We start from the raw sequence: 25839 nt of genomic DNA on the forward strand, positions 1-25839 counted from the left end.
ATTATCGTCATCTCCGTTGTACACGTGAGGAAACAGAGAGGGCCGTGGCTTTCCTACGGCCACACAGCACCCAAGAGGCGGAGCCGGGACGGGAACCCCGAAACTCCGCCATGGGATCCCCCCAGCACCCCCAAATCCTGCAGTCCCCTGGCCCCAGGGCAACCTCTCGCCAGGTCCCGACCCGAACGCCCTCGCCCCCATCCGGCCCCTCCCTCCTCCCCCATATTTAGCGCGAATCCGATCCGGGGCTGGGCGGGGAGCTACTTAACGCGGCCCCGGTGTTCTGGAGAGCGCCGAGCGCAGCGGAGCCAGGAGCCCGAGCAAGATGATGATGGTTATGCAGCCCGAGGGTCTGGGGGTCAGGGAGGGGCCCTTCGTGGGCGGCGGCGGGGGCGGCGAGTACATGGAACAGGAGGAGGACTGGGACCGCGACCTACTGCTGGACCCGGCCTGGGAGAAGCAGCAGCGGAAAGTGAGTGCTCACCCATTTCCACATGGCAAAACTGAGGCCTGAGAAGACGGGCGGTTTGTCCTTGGCATCTCAGCAGGTCTGGGGCAGAGCCTGTCTTAACCCGGAGAGCCACTCCCTAGCCCAGGCTCTGCCCATCAGTCCTCTGCCGTCCCCTAGGGCTGGAAGAGAGGGCTGGGGGCGCTCATGAGGGGTTTAGGATAACCAGTAGAGTTTCTGGGGTCCCCACCCCTCAGGGTTCATTACCCACTGCCCACTGCCCCACTTCCGTTGGCAAAAAGGGATTGGGTGAAGCCCAGGAGATCCAAGTTTGGGGAGCGTGGGGAGAATAATCTTTCTCCCCACACCACCAACCCTCTAGTTAAATATCCGAGACCCCACCCAGAGGACTTGCGGCTGGGCAACTGGTGGACCTGGGAGTGTGCGGGAGGAGGGAACCATCCCAGACCCCTCCCCACTCTCTTCTCTCTATTCTCTCCACCCTGGGGTTCATTTCAACTCCATCCCAATTGTCAAATGAGGAACCTGAAGCCCCGAAAGGGGCAGAGATAGAACCCAAATCATACGCTGTCAGAAAGCAGGAATCCCCCTCCCAACCTGAGAGTCCTTGCCCCTTGTCTGCCCCACCCCCACTCCTTCTCAAGATACCCCTTCCCACCCCAGAGGCCCTAAGTCTGCTGAAAAGGCCACAGGGTCAAGGAGGAGGGGAGCCTGGGTCCCCTTACACAGTAACCTGACGCTCCGGCCAGATGGACACTTTGTGCTGAGGCAGCGCCTTGAGGGAGCTGGAGCGGGGCACACGGGCAGCTGCTGCCCAGGCCCAGCCTTGTAGGGCACTCGGGCCCCCTCCCTGATCTATTTTCACTCCCAGACTTTCCCAAGTGGAGGGGGCAGAACACCTGGGTTCCCAAAAGAGAAAATGATCCGGGCTGGAGTGAGGAAACTTTGGGGAGTGGCAGGCCAGGGGTAGGGAGGACACCATGAAGTCATCGGACCCCGCTCAGCATTTGCCAACAGTGTGCGACTCCAGGAAAGGGCAGGGAACAGGAGTGCTCAGTGGAATTTGCAGGATCTGAGAATCCTAGGGTTTAGAATCAGAGCACTCCTGCTGGGTTAGATGACAGGAGATGACCCCAGAGACTGGGAGGCTCAGCTGACTAGGCTGGGGTGCCCCCGGTGACACGTTTCCCCTCAAGCTCCTCCTGCACCTGTCTCTGAGCAAGGCTGCGGTCCTTGGGTCTGGCCATCTCCCGGTGATGTCAGCCCTGCCCCTGGCTCCAGCTGCCATCTGTTCTGCCACAACCCCTATCCCTACCCCACCCACCATGTTTCTCTCAGGTCCAGGTCCGCCCGCCCTTCGTAAGACACGTGCTAGTCTGTAACTTGCCTTCATCACTTAACAAAATATCAGGGATATCCTTCTAACTCAACCTAGAGCCACCCACCTCATCCATTCATTCAACGGCTGCACAACGTAGATGCCCTGGAAATTAACCAGCATCTCTGGGAGTTGGCCATTCCAGAGTTTCTTTCTCCTCCAACTTGAGCATCTCTGTGCTCATCCTCAGCCCCACTCCACCCCTGCGCTTCCTCTGGGTCTTGGAGCACTCGATGCCTGAGTCCTCTTCGTTCAACCTCATTCAAAAACATTCATTCAGTATTTCTTAGGGAGATCCTACTATGGGCCAGGTGCTGTTTTAGGTGTCAGGAATTCAGCAGGAAACAAAACAAAGCCTCTGCCTCAGGGAGCTTACAGTTCAGCAAGGAAAAGTGTTTCTACCCCATCTGTCTGATCCTGCCCTATGCCGCCTCACTGACACCCTTCCTCTCTCACCCTGGTCCTGGGCACCACCTCCTCACCTCTCCCTTCTGCTCTGCCAAGCCATTTGCCTCCACTCTGTAACCAGAAAGAGCTTTCTAAGACACTTTTCTGCCCACCTCCCTCTGCCTGAAAGCTTCCCTCTCTTCCCTGTTGCCCTCAGGATCGAGTTGAAAGTCCCTGGCTTAGCACCCAAGATCGTGCATGACCTGGCCCCTGCCGCCCCTCCGGCCTGCTTCTCACCACTTATGCCCCAACACCCCCAGCTTCATTCCAGCGGCACCCAGATAGCTATAGCCCCACAGACCTCACAGCTGTTTCTCCCTGCTGAGCATTTGCCTGTGGCGCTGGCCCTGCCTGGCGTGCCCTTGCCTGCCCTTCTCTGTCTGAATAATTCCTGCCCTTCCATTGCAGCTCAGATCAGATAGTAGCCTCCTCCAGGAGGCCCCCCATCTGATTTGAAGAGTTCTTTCCCTCCTCTCCCTGACACTAGTCTCTCCCAGCACTTCTCAGACCAACGTGACTCTTTAATTGACCGTGAGCTCCGTTACGGCAGGGACCACATCTCGTTAAGAGTCATGTTTGTCAAAGGAAAGAGTGCCCCTTCCTCCGCCATGGAACCCCCACCCAGTCCTGCCTCTCCTCCCTGCCTTATCTAGACCCAGAGCATCTCAGACTCTGGGTTTGGAGGGAACTACAGAGAATCCGACTGCCTTCTCCTGTGCTTGGGGCCCCAACCAGTAGTGCTCAGACTCACTTGTATACCTCCAGTGACGGGAAGCTCACTTTCTTTCCTTAGCAACGACAGTCCTTCAAGTATTTAAAGCATCATCTTTCACGTCCAGCTCTAAGGACAGCTGAAAAGCTGGTCTGGGGAAGGGAAGCTATCTGAGGGAAATAATTCCAATTGACTTCCAGGGCCACCTCCCAGAATTCATTGCTCTGTGGTGGGGGAATGCTCTGAATTCTAGAATCCTGCCAGATTGGAGGAAGAAAGACCTGGGACATCGTGAAGTCTGGGCGATTAATTGTACAGATGGGGAGACCGAGCCCAAGAAAGGGCAAGGGGTGCACCCTGGGCCACAGTGAGTGAGTTGGAGCCCAAGGATAGATTCTACCAAGGACTCTGTGGCTAATGGCAGAATCCAGGGCTTGAAGGCTTGATAGGTTGGTGGAAACTTGTGCACCAGGCTGCACCAGGTCACGCCCATCCCCAATATACACCCAACTGCACAGCGGCCCCCCCGTCCCATCCCAGACAGAGGCTGAGGCTGAGGATGACTCTAGGGAGAGGGGAAAGGTAGTCACCTCCAGGAGCCGTGTTAGGCTGCGCTTGTGCCCAGATGATCCTCTGCGACCTGCAAAGCTCTCGCACCCTCACGTTCTACTTGGAGGCCAATTCACAACAGCCCCGGGAGGGCAGTGGGGCTGAGATAATAGTAACACGGGTGCACAGTTCCTCAGGCACAACCCTCAGAGCCGGACATGCTTCAGTCCAGAATTTTTCAGGCCTTAGAAGGGCGGTATCACCCTGCATTGGCCCTTGTGTGTGGGAGGGCCCCACACTTTGGAGCGTATGCTTTACAATTTTTCTAAATCCCCCTCAGGTGCTTGAGACTGACCGGAACTGGTGTGTCCCAGGTCCAAACTGGGACCTGTGTGGGCCCCAGCGCCCACTTTTCCTTTTCCAGGAGAATTAAAGCTCAGAGAGAGAAAAGGACTTGCATGGCAAGTCAGTGGCTGGGCCAGGACTTGAATCTGGGGCCCGGGCTCTGAGATCTACCCTGATGTCCCCCAGAGCCGGCGCTAGGGTCTAAGTGCTGTCCTCTGCCCCCCAGACCTTCACTGCCTGGTGCAACTCACACCTGCGCAAGGCCGGCACCCAGATTGAAAACATCGAGGAGGATTTCCGCAATGGCCTCAAACTCATGTTGCTCTTGGAGGTCATCTCAGGTGAGGGGCGCGAATCAATGCACAGGGACCCTGGGACCTAGGAGAATCCGGAGAGCTGGGGGAACACGGCAGCAGAGTGCTGGAGGGGATGAAGTGGGGGAGGGGGAAGTTTGAGGACAGGGTCTTCAGCTTTTTCTTGTGACCTTTGACCCTTGACCTCTCCTCTTACACCCAGGAGAGAGGCTACCCAGGCCAGACAAAGGCAAGATGCGCTTCCACAAGATCGCCAATGTCAACAAGGCCCTGGACTTCATTGCCAGCAAGGGGGTTAAGCTGGTGTCCATTGGTGCCGAAGGTAGGGAGGTGGCGGGAGAGGACCTGGCAGGGGGTTGGAGGGCGGTCCCGGCATCAAGTCGCTTCTGTGAGCCTCAGTCTCTTCACCCACGGAGTCGACCATCCAGGCCTCTGGGGAGGGGCTGTTAAGGGGCAAACGTGCCCAAAGTGCTGGCACAGGACCTGGCGCCAGTGGGTGTTCCGGGATTGAACACTTACTAGGTACCGGCTCTGGGATGGGGGACAAGGGCCGGAGAGCGGAGCAGGAGGGAAGGCAGCTGAGGTGGTACAGGCCTTGAATGTCGGCTGGAATCTGTCCCCACTCCCCACCCTGCAGAGATTGTTGACGGGAACCTGAAGATGACCCTGGGCATGATCTGGACCATCATCCTTCGCTTCGCCATCCAGGACATCTCTGTGGAGGGTGAGTGGTGGGGAAGCGATAGAGTGGGAGGGCTGGCCCAGACCCCTCTCCCCAGCTAATAGCTCTCCCCATCCCCACCCAGAAACCTCGGCCAAGGAAGGCTTGCTCCTGTGGTGCCAGCGGAAGACAGCGCCGTACCGCAACGTCAACGTGCAGAACTTCCACACCAGGTCTGTCAGCCGGTCAGCACATGCACACGGGCCTCTGCTGGGCTCTGGGGCACAGAGCTGGCCCCTATCACAAGCCCCAGGAGAGGAGAGGTCACAGCCAAGTTCCTGGCGCAGTGTCTGAAAATAGGAGGACTCAGTCGATGTTGCGATGGAATCCAGAAGGGTGAGGGAGGGTGCATTGGAGGCCTCCCTGGAACCGCATTCCAGCCAGAGGGGACCTTGTAAGCAAAAACATCTAGATATTGGTGTGGCCCAGGGACAGGGTATGTGAAGGAATCATGATAAGCTTGGAGGAGATGGTCCAACTCTGGTAATGAAAGGCTTCAAATGCCAAGCCAAGGAGTTTAGACAACTCCATTTTACTGATGAGGCTGTCCTGATGGGGATGCTCCTGGAGTGAGGGAAGCACAGAGCCTCAGCTCGAATCCGGGACTGACCCCCACTTCTGTCTGTCCAGCTGGAAGGATGGCCTGGCTCTCTGTGCTCTCATCCACCGACACCGCCCTGACCTCATCGACTATGCCAAACTGCGCAAGGTAGGCCTCTGTCACTCCCAGCCCCGACTCCCCACCTCTGCCCTCAGCTGCCATTTCACCTGTCCCTGCTCCTGCCCATCTAGGACGACCCCATTGGCAACCTAAACACTGCCTTTGAGGTGGCGGAGAAATACTTGGACATCCCCAGGATGTTGGATGCCGAAGGTGAGAGGAAGTCTAGCCTGGGCGAGGACTCCACTTACTGACCAATGGCGTGGTCCCACCCTCTCACCTTTGCCCCTGCTCTTCCCTCCTCCTGGAATTCTCTCCCCTCCCCCTTCCCTCCCCCCCCCCCGCCCCCGTCTCCGTCAGAATCCTTCCTGCCCAAGGCCCCCTTCTCCAGGAGCCCTCTATCATGCCTGCCTACCCCTCACCAGCCAGTGGAAGCAGCCTCTCCTCTTCTTCCCTCACGGTGCCACCTTCTGTCTCAGATCTGTCACCTGGGTACCTGGGAGTGTGGAGCTCCTTAAGGGCAGGCCCTGCCTCTTGTCCCTGTGCCCAGTCAAGTCTTCAGTCAACTGAAGCAGCAAACATTTTCTGAGCACCTACTGTGCCTGGTGCCCGGGTCTGTGGGCACCAATGGATGAGGACTTGGGGAAAAGACAGAAGACAGGTGGACCCACAGAGGGGTGGGATGGTTAGAGACACCGGGCAGTGTGGGCTGGTGCTCCTTGAGGGCTGCGTGTCTGCTCACTCACCCGCTCCCTTACGCTTTTCTCACCCCACAGAGGGGCAGGTTGCTGGACACTGGGGTGATTGGGGAGGGCTCCAGGGAAGAGGCAGACGCTAGGTTTGGGGTAGCCGGCGGTTGGTAACCGTGACTAGATGTCTCCACCCTTACCGTCTCGAGGGAGCTCTCTGCCTTGTTAGGGGCGTGAGCCCATTCCTCAAGCCCGGCTTTGGGCAATAAATGCCTGTATCTCACTGCTGTCCCCTAGACATCGTGAACACCCCAAAGCCTGATGAGAAGGCCATCATGACCTATGTTTCCTGCTTCTACCACGCCTTCGCCGGGGCTGAGCAGGTAAGGGGTTCCCCCGCTACTGCTGCCTGGGCTGGGCTTGTGGTCCGACATTTGGAGGTGCTGGGCCCCATGTGGGTGGGAGTGCCACTGTCCCAGCCACATATACTCAGTCTCTGGGGAACTCAGAAGCAGAGGCATCTGGTCTGGGAGCTCCCTCCTTATCCTAAAAGATGTGCTCCCCTATCTGCACGGATCCAAATTGTAAGGGCTTTACAGAGGAAAGCTGTGTCAGGGAAAGCAGTAGCTCATTCCAGTGCCCACCTTTTCGGCCTCCCGCGACAGGCAGAGACGGCTGCCAACAGGATCTGTAAGGTGCTGGCTGTGAACCAGGAGAACGAGAAGCTGATGGAGGAGTACGAGAAGCTTGCCAGTGAGGTGAGACTGAGGCCAGAGAGGGCCTTTCCCCTTCCCCTACCTGTGCTCCGCCAACCCTGGCCCAAGCCCGGGCCCACAGAGCCTCCCTCACCCCAGAGCCTTGGCCTTGGCCTCCTCCAGCCTCTTCCTGCCATCTTCACTCATCTCCTGCCCTCTGCTGCCTGTCCAAGCTCCTGGTCATTCACTGATTCCCTCATCATTCATTGCTTTACTCATTCATTTATCTGTTCACTCATATGTAGGTAAATCTCATGACCCTTTGCTCTGTGCTAGCCTATGCTGGTCCCTGGACTCAGACATTTACCATCCCACTCCTTCCCTGATTAGCGGGGACCCCCATTCTGCTGGAGGCCCCTCCTTCCGGCCACAGCCCGGGGTGTGGGTGGACAGGGGTGGAAAGGGTGAGCAGAGTGGCTCAGAGCTCTCTGCGCTGCACCTGCCTGGCCCTGGCAGCTGCTGGAATGGATCCGCCGCACCATACCATGGCTGGAGAACCGTGTGGGCGAGCCCAGCATGAGTGCCATGCAGCGCAAGCTGGAGGACTTCCGGGACTACCGGCGCCTGCACAAGCCGCCCCGAGTGCAGGAGAAGTGCCAGCTGGAAATCAACTTCAATACGCTGCAGACCAAGCTGCGGCTGAGCCACCGGCCCGCCTTCATGCCCTCGGAGGGCAAGCTCGTCTCGGTGAGCCAGGCCGGGGATGGGGTGACCCCCGTTCTGCCCACATCCTCTGGGCGACATTGGGCTCTGTGTCCCCATCTGTACAATGGGCATACCGTGACGGAAGACACCTCTGCCTGTCCCACAGGACATCGCCAACGCATGGCGTGGGCTGGAGCAGGTGGAGAAAGGCTACGAGGACTGGCTGCTCTCGGAGATCCGTCGCCTGCAGCGGCTCCAGCACCTGGCTGAGAAATTCCAGCAGAAGGCCTCCTTGCACGAAACCTGGACCCGGGGTAGGTACACCTCACGGGGCTTGGGTCTGTCCTGGGGTGAAAACGGGTATGTGGGGGAGGGGGGGTCCTGGCAAAATGCACAGGTCAGGAGCATTTGTTCTGCCAGGAACTAGGGAGGTGGGGTGGGGGTGGGGACCTGTTTTCTAGTCCTACCCTGACTTGCTGTGCGACCAAGTCACTTCTCCTCTTTGTGCCACGGTTTCTTCATCTGTGAACTTCAACCCCTAACTGTCTCCCAGCTCTGGCCTTCTGTAGGTCTGCTCTGATTAATCTGTCATTTAGCATTTTATTGGTACACGTAGCAGGTGAGTCCTCAATGCTAACAGCAGTTATGTTATACTCAAAGCATATTGGTGGCAAAATACTGCATGAGTCAAATATAACACTCTGTACGAAAACATTCATTCCGTACTCTACCAGGGATTTTAATCCTACAAATAAATGAAATCTGTCAAAAATAATGAACAAAATAAATAAATAAATAAATAAACAAACAAATAAATAAAATAATGAACAAACATCTGATAATGGATTATGGGCACAAAGAATAACAATGCTTTGATATAAAAACTCCCTAAATATACAGCCATTTTGTGACTCTTAAGGGGTGTCTGAATCTTTAAGCCTGTTACCAGCTCTGCAAGATGCAAAGGTACTCAATAAATTGTCGCTGCTGCAATTATTATTATTATTATTTGGTTTTATCTGTGTAATTATGGTAATTCACTCTGAAAGCACTTTTATATTCATCATTCATTCATCCAACAAATATTCCTAGAAGGTCTACCAAGGGTCAGGCACTGTGGCAGGCACTGGGGAAACTGGTGAGCAAAGGTCAGGGGCTCATTAGTCGTTGGGAGGTAGTTCGATATGCAATAATACCCGAACTGTACCAAGGGCCACCCTGAAACGTGCAGGATCCGGGGACACTGGCGTGATTTACAGGTCATGCCCTGGAACGGGAGCTTCACTTCACTTTATCACCCTAGCGCCGCAGAACAAACCCCTACGATAGGCCGATAGGCCGGGCAGGTGTGATCACCTGCATTTCACAGATGAGGAATCTCCAAGGTCACGCAGCCTCGCTCGAACCCCCTCTCTCCCGCCGTGGCCGCCGCTGGGTGACCCGAGCCGGTCCTTTCTCTGAGTAGGGAAGGAGGACATGCTGAGCCAGCGCGACTACGAGTCGGCCTCGCTGCAGGAGGTGCGGGCGTTGCTGCGGCGCCACGAGGCCTTTGAGAGCGACCTGGCGGCGCACCAGGACCGCGTGGAGCACATCGCCGCTCTGGCCCAGGAGCTCAAGTAGGCGTGGCCCGCCTCCCGGCTCGCCCCGGTGACAACGCCCCGACCTGGCTTCGTCCCTCCGCCCACCCGGGCTCCCCGCTGCCCTCAAGTCAGCAGCCCTGCCTTGGTGCTCACGTCTCTCCTCCTCCCCTCCTCCCGCAATCCTGTCCTGTCCCCACCTGGGACCCGCACTCCCTACCCGTGCTTGGCCTGCCTCACCCTCCTGGGCCACCCTAACCTGGCCGCCCCCTTCAGCCCCCTTCAGCTCCGTGGCCGGTTCTCCCAAAACCTCCCCATCAGCCTTGACCACGCCCCCCCACCTCCTGTACACCCGCCCCTTCTCGAGCAATCCCACCCTTGAAACACGACCCACCTCCCACATCCGAGCTCCCCGAGGGACTGGAGCTGAGGATCTGCCGGCACCCCCTACCCAGGGATCACACTGGAACCCCCATCTCCACCCCCAGGACTGCCCTGCTTCCCCCACACCTCCCCTGACACCCCCGCCTTCATCTGGGGCACAGGTTCCAGTCCCAGGAGGACAGTCAGGTGGAAATCTGGGCTGTGGTCTGACCCCACGATCATCCCTTTTCTCGCCCCCAGTGAGCTGGACTACCATGATGCGGCCTCGGTGAACAGCCGTTGCCAGGCCATCTGTGACCAGTGGGACAACCTGGGCACACTGACCCAGAAGAGGAGGGACGCGCTGGAGGTGGGCTTGGGGGCCAGAGAACTGGGGGCTGGAGGCCGGAGGCTGGTGAGGGGCCTGTGGGCAGGCTGCTGACTCGCCATCCCCATGGCTCCTAGCGGATGGAGAAGCTCCTGGAGACCATTGACCAGCTGCAGCTGGAGTTTGCCCGGCGGGCGGCACCCTTCAACAACTGGCTGGATGGTGCCGTGGAGGACCTGCAGGATGTGTGGCTGGTGCACTCAGTGGAGGAGACCCAGGTGGACGCGGGGGTTCTGGGTGCGGGGGTGCTGGATGGGATGATGGGGAAGCTGGCCTAGAATCCTGTCAGCCATTCTTTTGGGTTCCTGGGGAATGGGGGTGGGAGGGAAACCCCAGTTCCCAAGTGTTAGGCTGGGAGACTGGAGGCCTGGGTTGAGCCAGCCCTGCCAGGGACCTGCTGGGTGGCCTGGAGCACGCTGCTGCCCTGTTGCCTGTGGGAAGTGAAGGGTGCCGGCTGATGCTTCCTTCCTGTCGTTCCCAGAGCCTGCTGACTGCACACGACCAATTCAAGGCTACGTTGCCCGAGGCTGACCGAGAAAGAGGGGCCATCCTGGGTATCCAGGGTGAGATCCAGAAGATCTGCCAAACGTACGGGCTGCGGCCCAGCCTCACCAACCCCTACATCAACCTCACACCGCAGGACATCAACGCTAAGTGGGATATGGTCAGTACTGCCTGTGACCTCTCCCTGCCTCCCACCCACTCCTGTGCATTCTAACTGCCCTGAAACCTCAGATGTCCCAAGATATGGAGAACCAAGTCCGCCTTGGGATCTGGGGTCTCTCAGACTTCATGTAGCCCTGGATAAGTCACCCTTCCTGTCATGGCCCCATCTGTAAAATGGCTATAACAGCAGCATTTTCCTGTATTGAGCCTGGGTGTGGACATCTTTATAAAACAACCTAGGTTAGCTATCAGTTATATCATCAGCACCATTTCACAGATGAGGAAACAAGAGGTCAAATGACTTGTCCAAGAGCTTGTCCATATAGCCCAGACATCTTGGCTCAGAGCTGCAGGGCCCGTTTTAGGGGTCGGAGCCCACCTCCCCTCAAAGCCATCTTCTCGCTCCCAGAGCTGACCCACGCACAAGCACCCTCCTTCCTAGGTCCGAAAGCTGGTGCCCAGCCGTGACCAGACGCTGCAGGAGGAGCTGGCCCGGCAACAGGTGAACGAGAGGCTCCGGAGACAGTTTGCAGCTCAAGCCAATGCTGTTGGGCCCTGGATCCAGGCGAAGGTGGAGGTAAGGCTTGGATGGTGCGGTCGAGCTGGGGGAGTGGGGCCAGGGCCAGGCCACAGGGAGCTCACATCCCGCCTGGGTCCCCCTACAGGAGGTGGGGCGCCTAGCAGCAGGGATGGCCGGGTCTCTGGAGGAACAGATGGCGGGGCTGCGGCAACAGGAGCAGAACATCATCAACTACAAGAGCAACATTGACCGGCTGGAGGGCGACCACCAGCTTCTGCAGGAGAGCCTGGTGTTCGACAACAAGCACACCGTCTACAGCATGGAGGTGGGATCCACTTGCTGAGGAGAGAGGGGAGGTGGCACTGGCCAGGGAAGCCTGGGGCAGCCGTGGCCGGACACAGCACGTCTGCCCCAGGAGGGTCCCCAGTTCAGCTTGTCCAGGTCCCCCAGTGTATCCACGGGGATACTGAGATCTGGAGAGGGGAAGTGACCAGTCCAGAGTCACCCAGGAGTCTAAAGCCAGGCCAGGTCTCGCCATGACCGGTTGATCAACACTTAATACGAAACAAGTCGCCAGACTGCAAGGCAGGAAGGGCTGCTGGAGGCCACTCAGTGGAACCTCCAGATAGGGACACAGCCCCAATAAGGTGGAAGACTCTCCCAGGGGCACACAGGAGATTGGAAGTGAAGCTAGAGCCAGCGGCCAGGCACTGGCCGCCCACTGACTTGGCCCACCGCCGACCCCGCAGCACATCCGCGTAGGCTGGGAGCAGCTGCTCACCTCCATCGCCCGCACTATCAACGAGGTGGAGAACCAGGTACTGACCCGAGACGCCAAGGGCCTGAGCCAGGAGCAGCTCAACGAGTTCCGGGCGTCCTTCAACCACTTTGACCGGGTCAGCAGGGGCCCAGCCCTGTGGGGTGGTGGACCTGGGGGGCCAGGGCGGGGGGGTTGGCAGACCAAGTCTGACATCCACTCATGCGCTACAGAAGCGGAATGGGATGATGGAGCCTGACGACTTCCGAGCTTGCCTCATCTCCATGGGCTATGACCTGGTGAGTGCCCCCAGCCCGCATCGCAGGAGCCCCATCAGTGCCTCTGTCCTGCATACCGATCACCTACTGCACCCCTCCCCCCTCCACAGGCACTTCATTTCCTCATCACACCCACCGGGGCTGGGCAGAATTACCTCATTTCACGCAGGGCCATCAAAGGCTCAGAGAGGTGAATTAACTTGCTCAAGGACACAGCTAGCCTTTGGATCTGGTTCTATGTGACTCAAAAGCCTGAGCTTGTGGTACCCCTGGGTGCCTCAGTTGTTTGAGTGTCTAACTCTTGATTTTGGCTGTCATGATCCCAGGGTCCTGGGACTGAGCCCTGCGTTGGGCTCTGTGCTGAGCATGGAGCCTGCTTAAGATTCTCTCTCAAAAATAAAAATAAGTTTTAAAAGAAAAAAACAAAAGCGCCTTAGCTTGCAACATTTCCCCCCAGAGAAACAGCACTACAGAGAGCTCCAGAAAAAAAGATCAGGACCGAAGGGCAATAGGGGACATTGCCAGGAACAGGAAGCAGTTTTTAGCTTAGTAGAAAGGACTTCCTATAAAGCCAGAGCTAAGCTGCGGCACCGTCTATGGAGGGAAGAGAGCACTTTGTAACTGGGGTCATCAAGCCAAAGCTGGACAGTCCCCAGAAAGGGACATCAGGAGTCCTCTGGCTTCAGCACCCATGGGCATGGTGCCTGGCCTCTATCCCTGCAGGGAGAAGTGGAGTTTGCTCGCATTATGACCATGGTGGACCCCAACGCCGCCGGAGTTGTGACCTTCCAGGCATTCATTGACTTCATGACACGAGAGACAGCCGAGACCGACACAGCTGAGCAAGTTGTGGCCTCCTTTAAGATCCTGGCAGGAGATAAGGTGAGTCCTGGGTGGTGGAGAGGGCTGGCGGGCTGGGACAGGGAACAGGATCTGGGGGTCCTCAATAACCTTTTCTCCCCCAGAACTACATCACCCCTGAGGAGCTGCGGCGGGAGCTCCCAGCCGAGCAGGCCGAGTATTGCATCCGCCGTATGGCACCCTACAAAGGCTCCGGGGCTCCAGCTGGTGCTCTGGACTATGTGGCCTTCTCCAGTGCCCTCTATGGGGAGAGTGACCTCTGACCTCAATCCCTAAGGTTCTCTACATGAGTCAGAGAGAGGAGACTCCCTCTGGCTGATTCCATCCATCTCCTGGAGCAAAGGCCTCAGAGAACGGCCAGCCACGTACTTCTGAATAAAGAGCCATCCGTGAGCCTCTCTCCATCTCCTTTTGGTTCCTGAAGCAGACACTGGGCCCTCATGCTCCTGAGCAGGATCAGCTGCCCAACCTTAACCTTCCAGGGATCCCTACCACCCCTCTTTGCCCAAAGGTACTGAACAATCACACCACACTGGGGCCTAGGACACCTCTTTATTGCTGTTAGAAAAAGGTAGTTACAAGAGTTTCTCTAGATGTGGAAGGAAACACTGTCCCTAAATCCAGGGGAACCAGAAAATTTATAGCATCAGACAGAGGGAAGCCGGGACAGGAAGCCAGAGCCAGCTGAAGACAGAGCTGAGTTTAAGACCAGAATATTTGCTTCCCACCCGTTCCTTATCCAAGCCCAAGGTTCTTGCCTCAGCATCAACTGCAGGGGCATCATCCTTCAGCTCAAGAGCCTCCTAGCTACCACAAGTCTACAAAGGTGCAGCTGGGGAACTTCAGGGTAGGAGTGGGGTAGCGTGGAGAGGGGTAGGGGTTTTGCCCTAGCCCAGTGCCTTCTCACCCTGAGGTAACCCGGTGGCCATCACTCAGCCAGCTGTGCCTCCTGGGGAGGGGCCTAGACACGCAGGTCAGGCGGAGGAGGGGGCTGCTCTGGTCAGCACCAGGTCCTGTGCCGACGCTCCTCAGTTCACCACGGCCGAGCTGGCCATGGCGTTCACGCCACAGGCCCCGGACCCACGATACAAGTAGTAGTAACCCTGGCAGAGAGGCAAGGGAGCTGGTAAGGGCATTAGGGCAGGATGGGAGCTGGAGAGCCACGGCCAAGGGGACAAGACTCACCTCCTCACCCCAGTCAGTGCCCCAACTGTTCTTGATGGCCCAGAAGGGGATGCCAGAGCCTGAGGAGCAGGGCAGAGGGCAAGGTGTCAGGGCCCCCAGCACTTGGCCCTCTCCCAGTATCTGCTGTAGCCTACTGTGACAGACACTAGGAAAAGAGCAGAAAACAAGACAGGCCCACACCTGCCACCCTCCTGGTATGGCTCTGGGGTTTGGGGAGGGCACCCGGCCGTCTTCCTCTGGCAGATTATTCATCTGTAACAGTTCATTCAGTTCAACCTTCCACTACCTCAGCTTTGCCATCCACAGAAGGGACGGAGGGCTCCTGCCTGGCCCGTGGCCCAAAGGCATTCCCTCAATTTCCCCCTCCAAAGGCCCTGAGCTGCTGTGGTCCAATCTGTGCCTGTAGCTGGGGCGGATGGGCAGAGAGGGCGTCAGTGGAACTCACGGTTGCCGTAGCCCACGAGCAGCACTGCATGGTCGATGAGCCAGGGGCTGCAGAGGGGCCGCAGTGGGTGGGAGATCCCGCGGCGGTAGAACTGGGGCGGGGAGGGGGGGAGGCGAGAATAAGGAGTAGGGAGCCAACTCCAAGGAGAAGTGGGAAAGGAGTCAGCAAGAGACAGGCAAGAGACAGGGACCTTACCTGCATGCCAAAGGCATTGATGGCAACGGAGATGGGGCCCTTCTTGGCCAGCCAGGCCGCCAGTTCTGAGACGGGGAGGGACAGCATCAGGGACACGCAGGCCCCAGCCCCACCTGGCCTGTCCCTACCCTGTCCCTTACTCACTCTGCTCATTCTGGCTCAGCTCTACTGAGTCATTGATGTAGACCTTGGCCTTCTTTGCAGAGAAACTGCAGGTCTGCAAGTGGCCACTGTAGCTGTAGTCATCCTCTGTCTCCAGCCCTCCTAGGGAACGGTGGGGGTGGGGTGGGGAGGGGAGAGAAAAGGTGGACCCCCGTTTACCATACACTTGTCTTCTGGCCAGGAGCTATAATCAGCCCCTTATATGTGAGGTCTCAAGGTCCTCGTCCATCCCAGACCAAGGCCATGCCCTCTGAACAACAGCCTCTCTCTAGAGATGACAAAACAGAGACTAAGCGGGATGGGGGAGTAACCAGCGAGAAATGTGGCTAAGATGGAACTCAATTCCCAACTTCTGATCTTTATTCATCCTGGCATTCCTGGGACTCTTCACCATGGCTTGCTTGTCCTGCTCAGACAGTCTGTTCCCAATTTGGTCCAGACACCTGCCAGGTCCCCAGTCTCTGTACAGCCACCTCAGTCCCTCAGCCCCTCATCCTCGTGGCCACTGCAGCCCACCCCTGAACTGAATTGCCAGTTTAATACCTCTTCTAAAGGGTGAGGTGTGTGCTACTTGGTTTAGTGGTATTACGGAAATACAGACCTCCAAGCAGCAAAAACACCAAGAACCCCTGCTATGCACCAGAAACTTCATGTATATTTCCTCACTTGATACTCAAGGCAATCCTATGAAGTGAGCAAGATCATCCCCATTTCACAGATGAGGCAACCGAGGCTCTCAAAGAGCTGACCTGCTCAAGGTCTTTGTTAAGGGCCAGCATTAAGACCTGAACCCAGTTCACATGACTTCCATGCTCATATATCTTCCCCTCACAAAGTGACTTCTTTTGGAGGGAAAAGTGGCTCCCGCTGCCCATCCTGATCCCATGAATGCATACCCAGATTCTTTATGGCCAAGTAGGCGTTGGAGGGCAAGCCACCCAGGCAGGCCTTGTCCACCTTGTCACAGTCCAAGAGCTCTAGGAGACAGAAGGCTGGTCCTGAGGAGCCCTCTGGAGGGGCTGGGCTGGGGACAGGAATGTAGAGTGGGATGCTCACCCTGCTCAGAGAGGGAGAGCAGGTCCCCCTGTTTTAGGAACCACTGGCCCTCCACATTGCCGGTGACTGAGAAGGCCCAGCAGGAGCCACACATGCCCTGCAAGATACGGACAAAGTCAGGGCTGGGTCCCTTCCCAACCCCAAGGTAGTCTTCATGTCCCACCATTGCTTCTTAGGGGTCCAACCTGATTCTTGACGTTGGTGACAGCCCCCTTGGTCCTCCAGTCCCACTCAGGTGGGGCATGGTCACCAATGGATTTGGCTAGATGCATCATCTTGTTGCGGTTCTCTTTTAGGAGAGGATTCAGATAGATGGTGCGGAACTCCTCCTCTGTGGGCAAAGGTGGGCAGGGGATGGTGGGGAAAAGTATTAGGCAGCCCTGATCCGGGGCTGTGGGAGTAGGCCCCGACTCTTTCAGGCTCCACGAGAGCTCTGGCCACCACTTCTACCTGTAAGGTCACTGAACTTGGTGATCCCATACTGAGCTGTGCCACGGTCCAGGGCCTGGATCTTCTGCGCTCGGACCATGTTGTTGGAAAAGACAGACATGCGCCACTGGGCTTCTGAGAACCAAGGAGCAGGAGAGGAAAGTCTCAGACCCCAGGCAGATCATAAAAGGAGGGGCACTAGGACTAACTAGCACTTGTCTCCCTTGGGAGGAGGTGGGCTCGGGATCAGGCCTGAAGCTCTTTTTAAGGATAGACCCTGGGGAGGGCTGGAGGTGAGGGGAGGCCCAGACCCACAAGCGATGAGCAGGAGGTGTGATCAACTTTGGGGGCAACGCTGGTGGTATCTTAGGAGTGAAGGCAGAACCAAAATGGTCTCCTAAGGGCATCCTTAGATAGGAGGTCATGGGGGATGGCTACCATGCCAGGGAAGTGGGGGCACCAGCAGAGAAAATCTGGTCTTTGCCCCATTCCACTCTCTCCAGAATGATAAAGGCCCATGCTTTCTGACCAGGAAAATTAGATGGGAGAAGGGACCAGGTACCTGAGGTAGCTGCCCAGTCCTGGAAGGGTGGGCAAGAACTTGGGGACTTAGGGGTCTCTGCAAGGAGGCACTGCCTCTTGTGTCCTTCCCCTTCCCAACACCAAGATACCAAGTGGGGGGAGGGGAATGTCTTGATCTGATTGGGACAGGTACAGCCAAGGCTGGGTCCTCACCTTCCTGTGTCCCATATGTCCGATTATAGGTGGTAACAAACTCCTTGAAGACTGAAGCCATCTTCACAGAAAAATCCTGGAAAGGCACAGGGGGTCTTCACAAGGAGTCCTTCTCAGTTGACCAGGGAGCCCAGGCCAGGGTGAGGGAAAGAGGGGGTAAATAAAGCAGCAGCCAACTTCCTACATGGAAATCGGTTCCTCACCTGGGGTAGGGGGTCCTTGTTCAACAGTGGAAGGACTGAACTTAAAGTCTCATTTCTGTCATCTGAATGGGGTTGGAACAGAGGAGAAATCAAGGCTGAACCCTGAGAGAAGTCTTATCTGAACTATGCCAGTATCCTTGGGCTATCCCAGCACCTGTAACCTTGGTATCCACTGGGCCACAGTCCCGCCTCAGCAGCATGTGTCTTCCCAGCTCATCCAGGACTTCAAAGCTGCAGAGCTGGAGGGAGAGGAGGAGGCGAGTCTGGGGGCTGGTATGGGAACAAGGCCTTGGCAAGATGCAGCTGGAAGGTCCTCAGGTGAAGACCGCCTCCAAGGCAATCACCCCCACAGTGTAGAGCGAGGCACACCCAGCACCCTGTCACCACCACCCCCTTTTAGAGCATTTCAGTCTCTAGCCCTCAGGGCCTGTGAAGTGACTCAACGCTGGATAGTTGGTGCCTCTCATCCCTTCCCCTTGACTTGACCCAGACGCATTGTGGGGGCGGGGAATTACAGGAGCCCCGTCACTCACCAGGGTTTTCTTGGACACCGGGAGCTGGCACACCGTGGGGTCGTTGCAGGGAGGCTCCTCCAGGGTCGCCTTCAGGGAGTACAGGGACCCCTCGCCCGCCTGGATGGAGGGGCGGGTGAAGTAGGCACATGCATTCCCTCCTCAGCCCGTCCTTCCCACGACCCCGCCGTTCCCACCTTCCCTTTCCCCGATTACCAGAGGTTCGTCTCTCGGGCGTCCAGCGCCCACACCCCTGGTCCAGACCAAAGTTGCCAACCCACGGACCGGGGCCCCGCGCACCCGCACTGGGGAGCCCCCGCCCCCGGCGCGTCCTCACCCGGCGGACGCGACCGCGCACGGCCCCCAGCGCCGCCCGCGTCCCGGCAGCCCGGCCGCGGTTGTACATCTCCAGGGCGAAGCGGGCGGGCCCCAGTAGCTCCGGGTACGCCGCCTCCCGGGCCCGAGCGTCGGCTGCTCGGTGGGGCGGGGCGGGAGAGGCGCCGGGGAGCAACCCCAGCAGCGACAGCAGCAGCAGCCAGGGCGCCATGGCGAGGGCGAAGCCGGAGGCCCGGACGCACCGACGGACAGACCGGGACCAACCGACGGGGCGGAGCGGCCCGCGGCCAGAGGGGCCGGCGTCCCTCCCCCTGATCCCGGGGCGGCGGGGCGCCGGCCAACGGGCGCGGGTCCCGGGCGCCTGCGCACTCGGTTATTTACGTGAGGCACGTGGGGCGCGCTGGCCGCAAGGCGGATTGGAGCCACAGCGGGGAGGGGAAAGGGAACGGGGAGGAGATGGGGAGGAGGAGGGGAGACGTAGGGTGGGGGGCGTGGAGGAGGGGGTACAACGCAGCCTGGCAGCAGTTCTGTACGTAGACCCATGGCCCGCGCTGCAGTCTTGGAATAATCCTTTTAGGTCTTAGAGCTATTGTTTGGGGAGAGGAACGGACGCTAGCCTGAGAATGAAAATAGTAACTAACATTTATTGCATGTTTATTGTATGTTACTCATTATATCCCATCTCCCTTTTATCGTCGTAGCAATCCGTGAAGTCGGTATTATCCTCGTTTTATAATTGAGGAAATAGAAGCTTAGCGAGATTAAATGCTTTACTAAACACCCGGTAAGTGATAGAGCTGGACTTGAACCTGGAGAGTTGGCTTTAGAACCTGGGTTCACGGCTCAGTTGCCCCTCTTTGAGGCCCCTCTGCCAATCAGCAAAATGGCAGGTAATCTCCCCTGGACTGGCAGTGCCTCAGGCCATTGTGAGGATCAAACACAAACATGCAAGCATTAGGTAACTACTAAAGGAAGGTGGGAGGTTGTCTTTGGTTCATTCAAGCATTCACAGCTGTGTTCCAGGGCCTAGTAAGAGGATGCATGAACAGATGCATTAGGCATAGTGCTGACTGCTTGGAGCTCCCACTCTAGTGGAGAGCCAGATGAGAAGGAGAAATTGTCCCACAACGTGTTCCCACAGCTAGGGAGAGAAGCAGGGAAGTGAGAGTTTAAGGGAATTGAGGAAATCCCGGAAGGGGATGGAGGGTGTGTGGGCTTGGAGAGTGTGAAGAACTAATATCAAAGGTCACCTGATCCAAATCTGACTTGTTACAGCAGCAGAGGTCTAAAAAGGTGAAGTGACTGTCCAGCTACTCAGAAATAAGTGCTAGAGCCAGATCAGGGCCAGCTTTGAGCTCCTTCCTGGCTGTGGTCTGAGAGGGCATGGCCTGAAGGATTCCAGCAGATACTTTTCTCTCCCAGTTATGCTGCTCCCAGTTTAAGCTCCCGGGGGCTCCCCTTGTGTGTCTTACAGGAGACAGTCCCAGATCCTTAATGCGGCTTCCCAAGCCCTTCGAGGTTCTGTCTTGCCTGGGTCCTCACCCTGTGCCTCGCACTTGAAACCCCAGCCTCGATCTAGTTGCATCTCCTCAGAAGTTCAAGGTCAGGCACACCTTGGAAGCTTCACACTGCTCTTCCCTCTGCCCAACACCCAGACATCTTTCAGTTCTCAGTTGAGAGGACACTTCCAACAGGAAGCCATCCTTGATCCACCCCACTGCCCCTGGCTGGACTAGCTGCCACTGTCGCTGTACTCCTAGATGCCAAGCCCTGTGAACTTCCTTTCATGCTGGACTGCAATTTCCTCTTCGCTTGTGGATGTCTTCTAGTTGGCCAGGAGCTTGTAAGGGCTGGGACCTTGTCCTGCTCACTGCTGTTTCCTCAACACATAGTACAGTGCCGGACACAAAACCTGCGTAATAAATGTTTGTTGAATGAATTAGTGATTCCTTTGGCATGCCCTGGAGTGGGCATGATGTCACCCAACTGTTGTTTAATGCATAGCTTCACTTTCTAGAAGGATAAATGGTGTTACTATGGCTAGAAGAATCTCGGAAACGCCTGCTATCGTTGACCCAGGCCTCCTACCTGTGTCTACGGAAGATCACATACCCATGCTCACACACACTTCATCTCCCGAGAGGTCTGAGGCTGAATGAATTTAAAATAGGGATTTCTAAGGCACCAGCAGAAGCCATGGGCTTTTCTTAGACTCAGGATAACAGAAATCCACATTGGCCTTTGTGGGAAACAGTCATCTTCCTCAAAGTTTGTTCCCTTGACACTGGAGCCACTTGACAAGTGTCTGGGGTTGGGGGGGGGGGGGGAAGGGTGGCTCATTTTCTCACCAGAGTGAGGCAAGAGAGCATAATTATAATTAATAGAGTGGGTGGAGGTGAGGCATATTTTTTTAAGGAGCACATATGTTCCCTTGGGCAGTTCTCACAACAACCTGGAAGGGAAATCTCACCAGGGAGGAAGCTGATGGGACCTCCTGAGAGAAAAAGCTGAGTTTTCTTTGCTCCTTTTCCTCCTTCTCTTCATGCCAGAACCCACACCCCCACCTTACATATGCCTTAAAATGTGTCCTCCTCGTGAAGGTCGAGGAGTTCATGATTTCTTTGGAGTCTTCCAGCATGAGAGATAACAGCTAAGGAGTAACTGGGAGGGGCCATACACTTCAAGACCCCTGACTCAGGGCCTGAATGAGTTAAGGAGGACACCTGAGCGCTTGTCCTCGCTCCATCAGTTCCTGGACGCCTGGTGGGAGGCGAGGACCAGATCACAAGCAAAGACGAGACTCATGCTCCTTTTTTCCTTTCCAAACCTCCCCGGGCACTTCATCTGTATCTGCTTTTTATGTTCAGTAAACTCTGCTTTCGCCTGCTGCTGGCCCGTGTTTGGTTTCCATCCCGCATGAAGCCAAGGACCCTCTTGGCTGGTCCTGCAGGAGACACCCCTCTGGGTCCTCGGACCCGGCCTGTCTGCAACGAAACCAGGGGCATGCCAACATTCAGAAGCTGAGGACGGAAGAGGGAGGCCACAGAGGACACTGGGAAGAAGACGACATTGGACAAGAAGGGGATGTCAACAGAGTGGGAGAAGAGAGTGCATCTCAAGGAAAAGAAGTGGCCGGCTACCTCGAATGCCACGGAAAAGGCAATATAACGAGGAGAGACACGTGACCTTTGGATTGGCTGACATGTAGGTCACCGGAGCCCTCACCAATGGCAGTGGGTTGAGGGGAGAATCTGAGAAATGTGGACATGGCTGGAGACAAGGATCTCAGGAAGTTTTGCCATGGAGGAGAGTAGAGAAATGGGGTGGTAGCTAGCCAGGTAAGAGGCATCAGGCATCGGAAGAGTATTTTTTAAGATACGAGACACTCGAGCATGCTTATGGGTTGGTGTGAATGACCAAATGGAAAGGGGGATATTGATGATTTAGGAGAAAGAGGAGACAATTGCAGGAGCAAAGAGATCGGGAGGTGAGGGGTTGTATATTAGTTATCTGTTACTGTGTGAAACATGATCACAAAATGAGTGGCCAGGCCTGCAGTCTCATGGGAGGCTGGCCTCGGGAAGAAATCTGCTCGGAAGCTCAGTGGTTAATGGCAGCATTCGGTTCCTTGAGGACTGCCAGACTGAGGCCTCAGTTGTTTGCTGGCTGATGGCTATCAGCTGCCCCCAGTTTTTTCCTGTGTGGGCCTTCCCAACATGGCCACTTGCTTCCTCAAAGCCAGTAAGGGGAAGTAAAGATATTGCAATCTTGTATAATCACATACACATAATCTGGTGTCCGTCAACTCACAGGTGCCCTCACACTCAAGGGAGGGGGGAGGGGAGAGCCTACACAAAGATGTGGACGCCAGGAGGTGGGGATCATCGGGGTCACCTGACATCTGTTCTGGTGTTCCCCAGAAGAGCGCCCCACACATAAAAATATTAACAACAGTAAAAATGATAGCTCACATTTCGTGAGCACTAACTACGTGCTAGGCCCTCAGTGTTCTCAGCACGTATATGCATTAGCCCATTTAACCCACAACAACCCTATGAGACAGGTATGCTGCCACGGACTGATGGGGAAAACAAAGGCAAAAGAAAAAAATTAAATTTCCTTACAACTTATAGCCCATGGGGAAGTACTTGACACAGGCAGAGTGAACTTCCTCAAGAAGTTCAGCTACCTCTGGGGCACCTGGGTGGCTCAGTTGGTTAAATGTCTGACTCTTGATTTCAGCTTGGGTCATGATCCTGTGGTTTGTGAGTTACATACCCTTGTCGGGCTCCCCGCTGGCAGTGCAGAGACTGCTTGGGATTCTCTCCCTCTCTCTCTCTCTCTCTCTCTCTCTCTGCCCCACCCCCTCTTTGATAGCTTTTTGCTATCTGGTGTAACAAGATATTCCTGGCTCCAGGCATTTCTGGATCAAAGATTATGCACCTTTTACACTTAAATTTTGATGAAATCCAATTTAGCATATTTTTTCTTTTATAGATCACGCTTTTGGTGTCATATCTAAGAAAATTGTCCCAACCTGAAACTAATGTCACATAGTATGTCAATTATACTTCAGTAATAATTTACGAAAAGATAATCGTCCCTAAGATCAAAATTATTTACTGTTTTCTTTTTAGAAATTTCATAGTTTAAGCACTTATACTTAAGTTAGCTTTTCTATACTCCACAGTTTTGATTACAGCATGTCTGCAGTCTAGATTAGTTTTTTTTTTTAATTTTTAATGTTTATTTATTTTTGAGAGAGAGAGAGAGAGAGAGAGCATGTGAGCAGGGGAGGGGCAGAGAGAGAGGGAGACACAGACTCCAAAGCAGGCTCCAGGCTTTGAGCTGTCAGCACAGACCCTGATGTGGGGCTCAAAGTCATGAAATGTGAGATCATGACCTGAGGTAAAGTCAGACACTTAACAGACTGAGCCACCCAGGTGCCCCTATTTAGACACAGGAGAATGAACTGTACGAAAAGAACAAAACTACAGAGAGTAGAAACTGAAAGTCACTCTTGTATACATTGTTATTTACTCATCAAGAAATCTAGATTAAGGGTACCTGGGTGGCTCAGTTGGTTAGGGCTCCCGTCAAGATTTCAGGATTCATGGGTTCGAGCCCTGCATGGGGCTCCGTACTTGGAACCTGCTTGGGATTCTCTCTCTGCCCCTCCCCCAATCATTCTCATGCTCTCTCTCTCTCTCTCTCTCTCAAAATAAATAAACTTAAAAAATTTTTTTAAAAGCTCAGCTGCCTCAATGTTAACATGTTGCTGCAGGCAAAAAGCAACAGGCAACCTTAGCTTGACATTAGCCCAACCACCAGGATCCTGTAAAAAATTCCTTGGGAAACTTCCTTTATCTCTCTCTCCCCGATTCCCCATATATGTCAGCGATCATCCTCCAAGCATATGGTGCACTGACACACATCTGAAGAGTCTCGTGACTAGAGTTTTACTAGGCAGTAGTAAATGACCTTTCCCAACAACAGCTAGCCCTAACCCCCTCCCAACTTGAAGGTATAAAATCATCCACTCTCACCACCCCACTGCACCTCTTTCTGCTCACAGGTCCTGTCCCCATAGTTTAATAAAAACACCCTTTTGCACCAAAGACGTCTCAAGAATTCCTTCTTGACCGTTCACTCCTGAACCCCCACATTTCACATCAGGAGGAAACTCAGGCAACAAGAGAATCCGTAACTCGCCCAAGTTGCAGAAATGGTAAATGGAAGCAGGCTTTGAAACCAGTCCTGATACCAGTAAGGAATTCTGCTTCTCACACCGGCCTCTGCAGACCCCTCAGGGCTATTGAAAGCATAAAGGGAGCATTTTTCCTCCAAGCAGGCGAAATGGACTAAGAAATGGACTAAGGGATCTGTCACTGGGAGGTACAGGTTGTGGGGGGGGGGGGAGGCATTGACAATGCAAGGTCCCAGGTTCTGTTTCAGGAGGTCTAGGTAAGGAATTTGGAACAGGTGGTCAGTCTTAGGAGCACTCGTGTTTGAAGAAGTATGCTTTTGTACACCAGTTTCTTTTATTTTTTTAAGATTTTATTTTTAATTTTTTTAATATTTATTTTTGAAAGACAGAGAGAGACAGAGCATGAGTGGGGGAGGGGCAGAGAGCGAGGGAGAGAGAGAATCTGAAGCAGGCTCTAGGCTCTGAGCTGTCAGCACAGAGCCTGATGCGGGGCTGGAACTCCCAAACCGCGAGATCACGACCTAAACTGAAGTTGGACACTTAACTGACTGAGCCGCCCTGGTGCCCCTAGAACATAAATTTAAAATGAACTTCGTCCTTTGGGGCGCCTGGGTGGTTCAGTCGGTTAAGCATCCGACTTCGGCCTAGGTCATGATATTGGGGTCCTCCAGCGGTCGGTGAGTTTGACCCCCTGTCGGGCTCTGTGCTGACAGCAGGCCTGGAGCCTGCTTCAGATTGTCTCCCTCTCTCCCTCCCCCACCCACACTCTGTCTCTCAAAAATGAATAAACGTTAAAACAACTTTTTTTAAGTTTATGTTCTATTAGGCACATCCCCCAATTATTTGAGATGATGTGCCAAACTTGCAGCACCTCTTTTAAGACCTGAATTTTCAATGAAATGGCAGCTGCTTACATCTCACCCCTAAGTCCGAGACCAAGGGGTTTATTTCACCCTCTTCTGCCACTGGAGTTTGAGAAGGCCCGCACCATGTATTCCAAGGCAAATGCTGCCCAGGAATGAGAGCATCTAGGAGATGACCCAACACACAGGTCACGACCAGATGGAACTGACCTTCCTAGGACAAGGGAGCAAACAGCAGGGTTTCCTCCCAGCAATGTTTTATGAGAACGACAATTAACAACTATACGGTCTGAACTCATTCCAGACCCCTCCGACCCCCCTCCTGACTTTTGAGAATGGTGGACAACTTACAGAAACGTTACCCAGTAAGTGAGATACTTGGGTTTCTTCAGCCTTGGTTCCCCGTGATAACAGAAATCTTCTGGGACTGGGAGGTGGACGACAGTGAGGAGGGATTAGAAAAGATGGCAAAACTCACAGGCTTTAGAGTCAAATTGACTCCCCTGGGTTCTCATTCTGGTTCTGCCACTTCGGATTGGCTCTGTGTCTATGAGCAAGTTACTTCGCCTGCCCGAGACTTTTTTGTAGAAGTAGGAAGATAGAAATGTACCTCATTTATCACGTCAGTTCTAACCTTCTAGCGAAAAACAAAACAAAAAAAGAAAAACAAACTAAAACCAAACGACTTGCAGAGAATGCTGAAGGGAGGGATAAAGAAGTGAGAGTGTGGGAGCCCAGGTCTTTGGGAGGGCCCCGAAAGAGGAGAAGACCATCAAAGCAAAGTTTAGGCTTCGGGGCTTTAACAGATCAGAGGTCTCAAAGGCAGATCTGCTGTCCCTGGAAATTTGGATTTGGGAATCTGTAGGGGCACTTTTGGTTTTCACTTTGATGGGGCTCTTCTGGTCCTTAGCAGACG

At 55.1% G+C, this 25839-nt stretch overlaps 2 protein-coding genes across 3 annotated transcripts; one reads left to right on the forward strand and one right to left on the reverse strand.

The window, feature by feature from the left end:
* Nucleotides 1–284: 284 nt before the first annotated feature.
* On the forward strand, nt 285–13493 carry ACTN3 (actinin alpha 3). Its single transcript, XM_045485951.1, has 21 exons — nt 285–472; nt 4127–4241; nt 4417–4536; nt 4852–4938; nt 5021–5108; nt 5566–5644; nt 5728–5809; nt 6583–6668; nt 6951–7043; nt 7497–7727; nt 7852–7999; nt 9151–9301; nt 9887–9995; nt 10091–10231; nt 10495–10677; nt 11122–11256; nt 11345–11524; nt 11949–12095; nt 12190–12255; nt 12958–13116; nt 13200–13493. Exons 1-21 carry the CDS (start codon nt 326–328, stop codon nt 13356–13358), a joined length of 2706 nt encoding a protein of 901 aa, XP_045341907.1. The 5' UTR covers nt 285–325; the 3' UTR covers nt 13359–13493.
* Nucleotides 13494–13628: 135 nt separating this feature from the next.
* On the reverse strand, nt 13629–18719 carry CTSF (cathepsin F). 2 transcript variants are annotated; one of them, XM_045485953.1, is made up of 14 exons: nt 18355–18719; nt 18039–18137; nt 17660–17744; nt 17506–17567; nt 17303–17378; nt 16589–16702; nt 16324–16469; nt 16139–16235; nt 15979–16059; nt 15065–15184; nt 14921–14985; nt 14726–14816; nt 14281–14339; nt 13629–14198 (listed from the first exon to the last, which is right to left on the reverse strand). In XM_045485953.1, exons 1-14 carry the CDS (start codon nt 18562–18564, stop codon nt 14124–14126), a joined length of 1380 nt encoding a protein of 459 aa, XP_045341909.1. In that variant the 5' UTR covers nt 18565–18719; the 3' UTR covers nt 13629–14123. The 2 variants fall into 2 exon arrangements, with proteins under 2 accessions (XP_045341909.1, XP_045341908.1); XM_045485952.1 differs by having other exon boundaries at nt 14726–14985; nt 18355–18690.
* Between the last annotated feature and the right edge of the window lie 7120 nt (nt 18720–25839).

This window comes from Leopardus geoffroyi, chromosome D1 (assembly GCF_018350155.1).
Source record: "Leopardus geoffroyi isolate Oge1 chromosome D1, O.geoffroyi_Oge1_pat1.0, whole genome shotgun sequence".
In the NCBI taxonomy this organism is placed as follows: Eukaryota; Metazoa; Chordata; class Mammalia; order Carnivora; family Felidae; genus Leopardus; species Leopardus geoffroyi.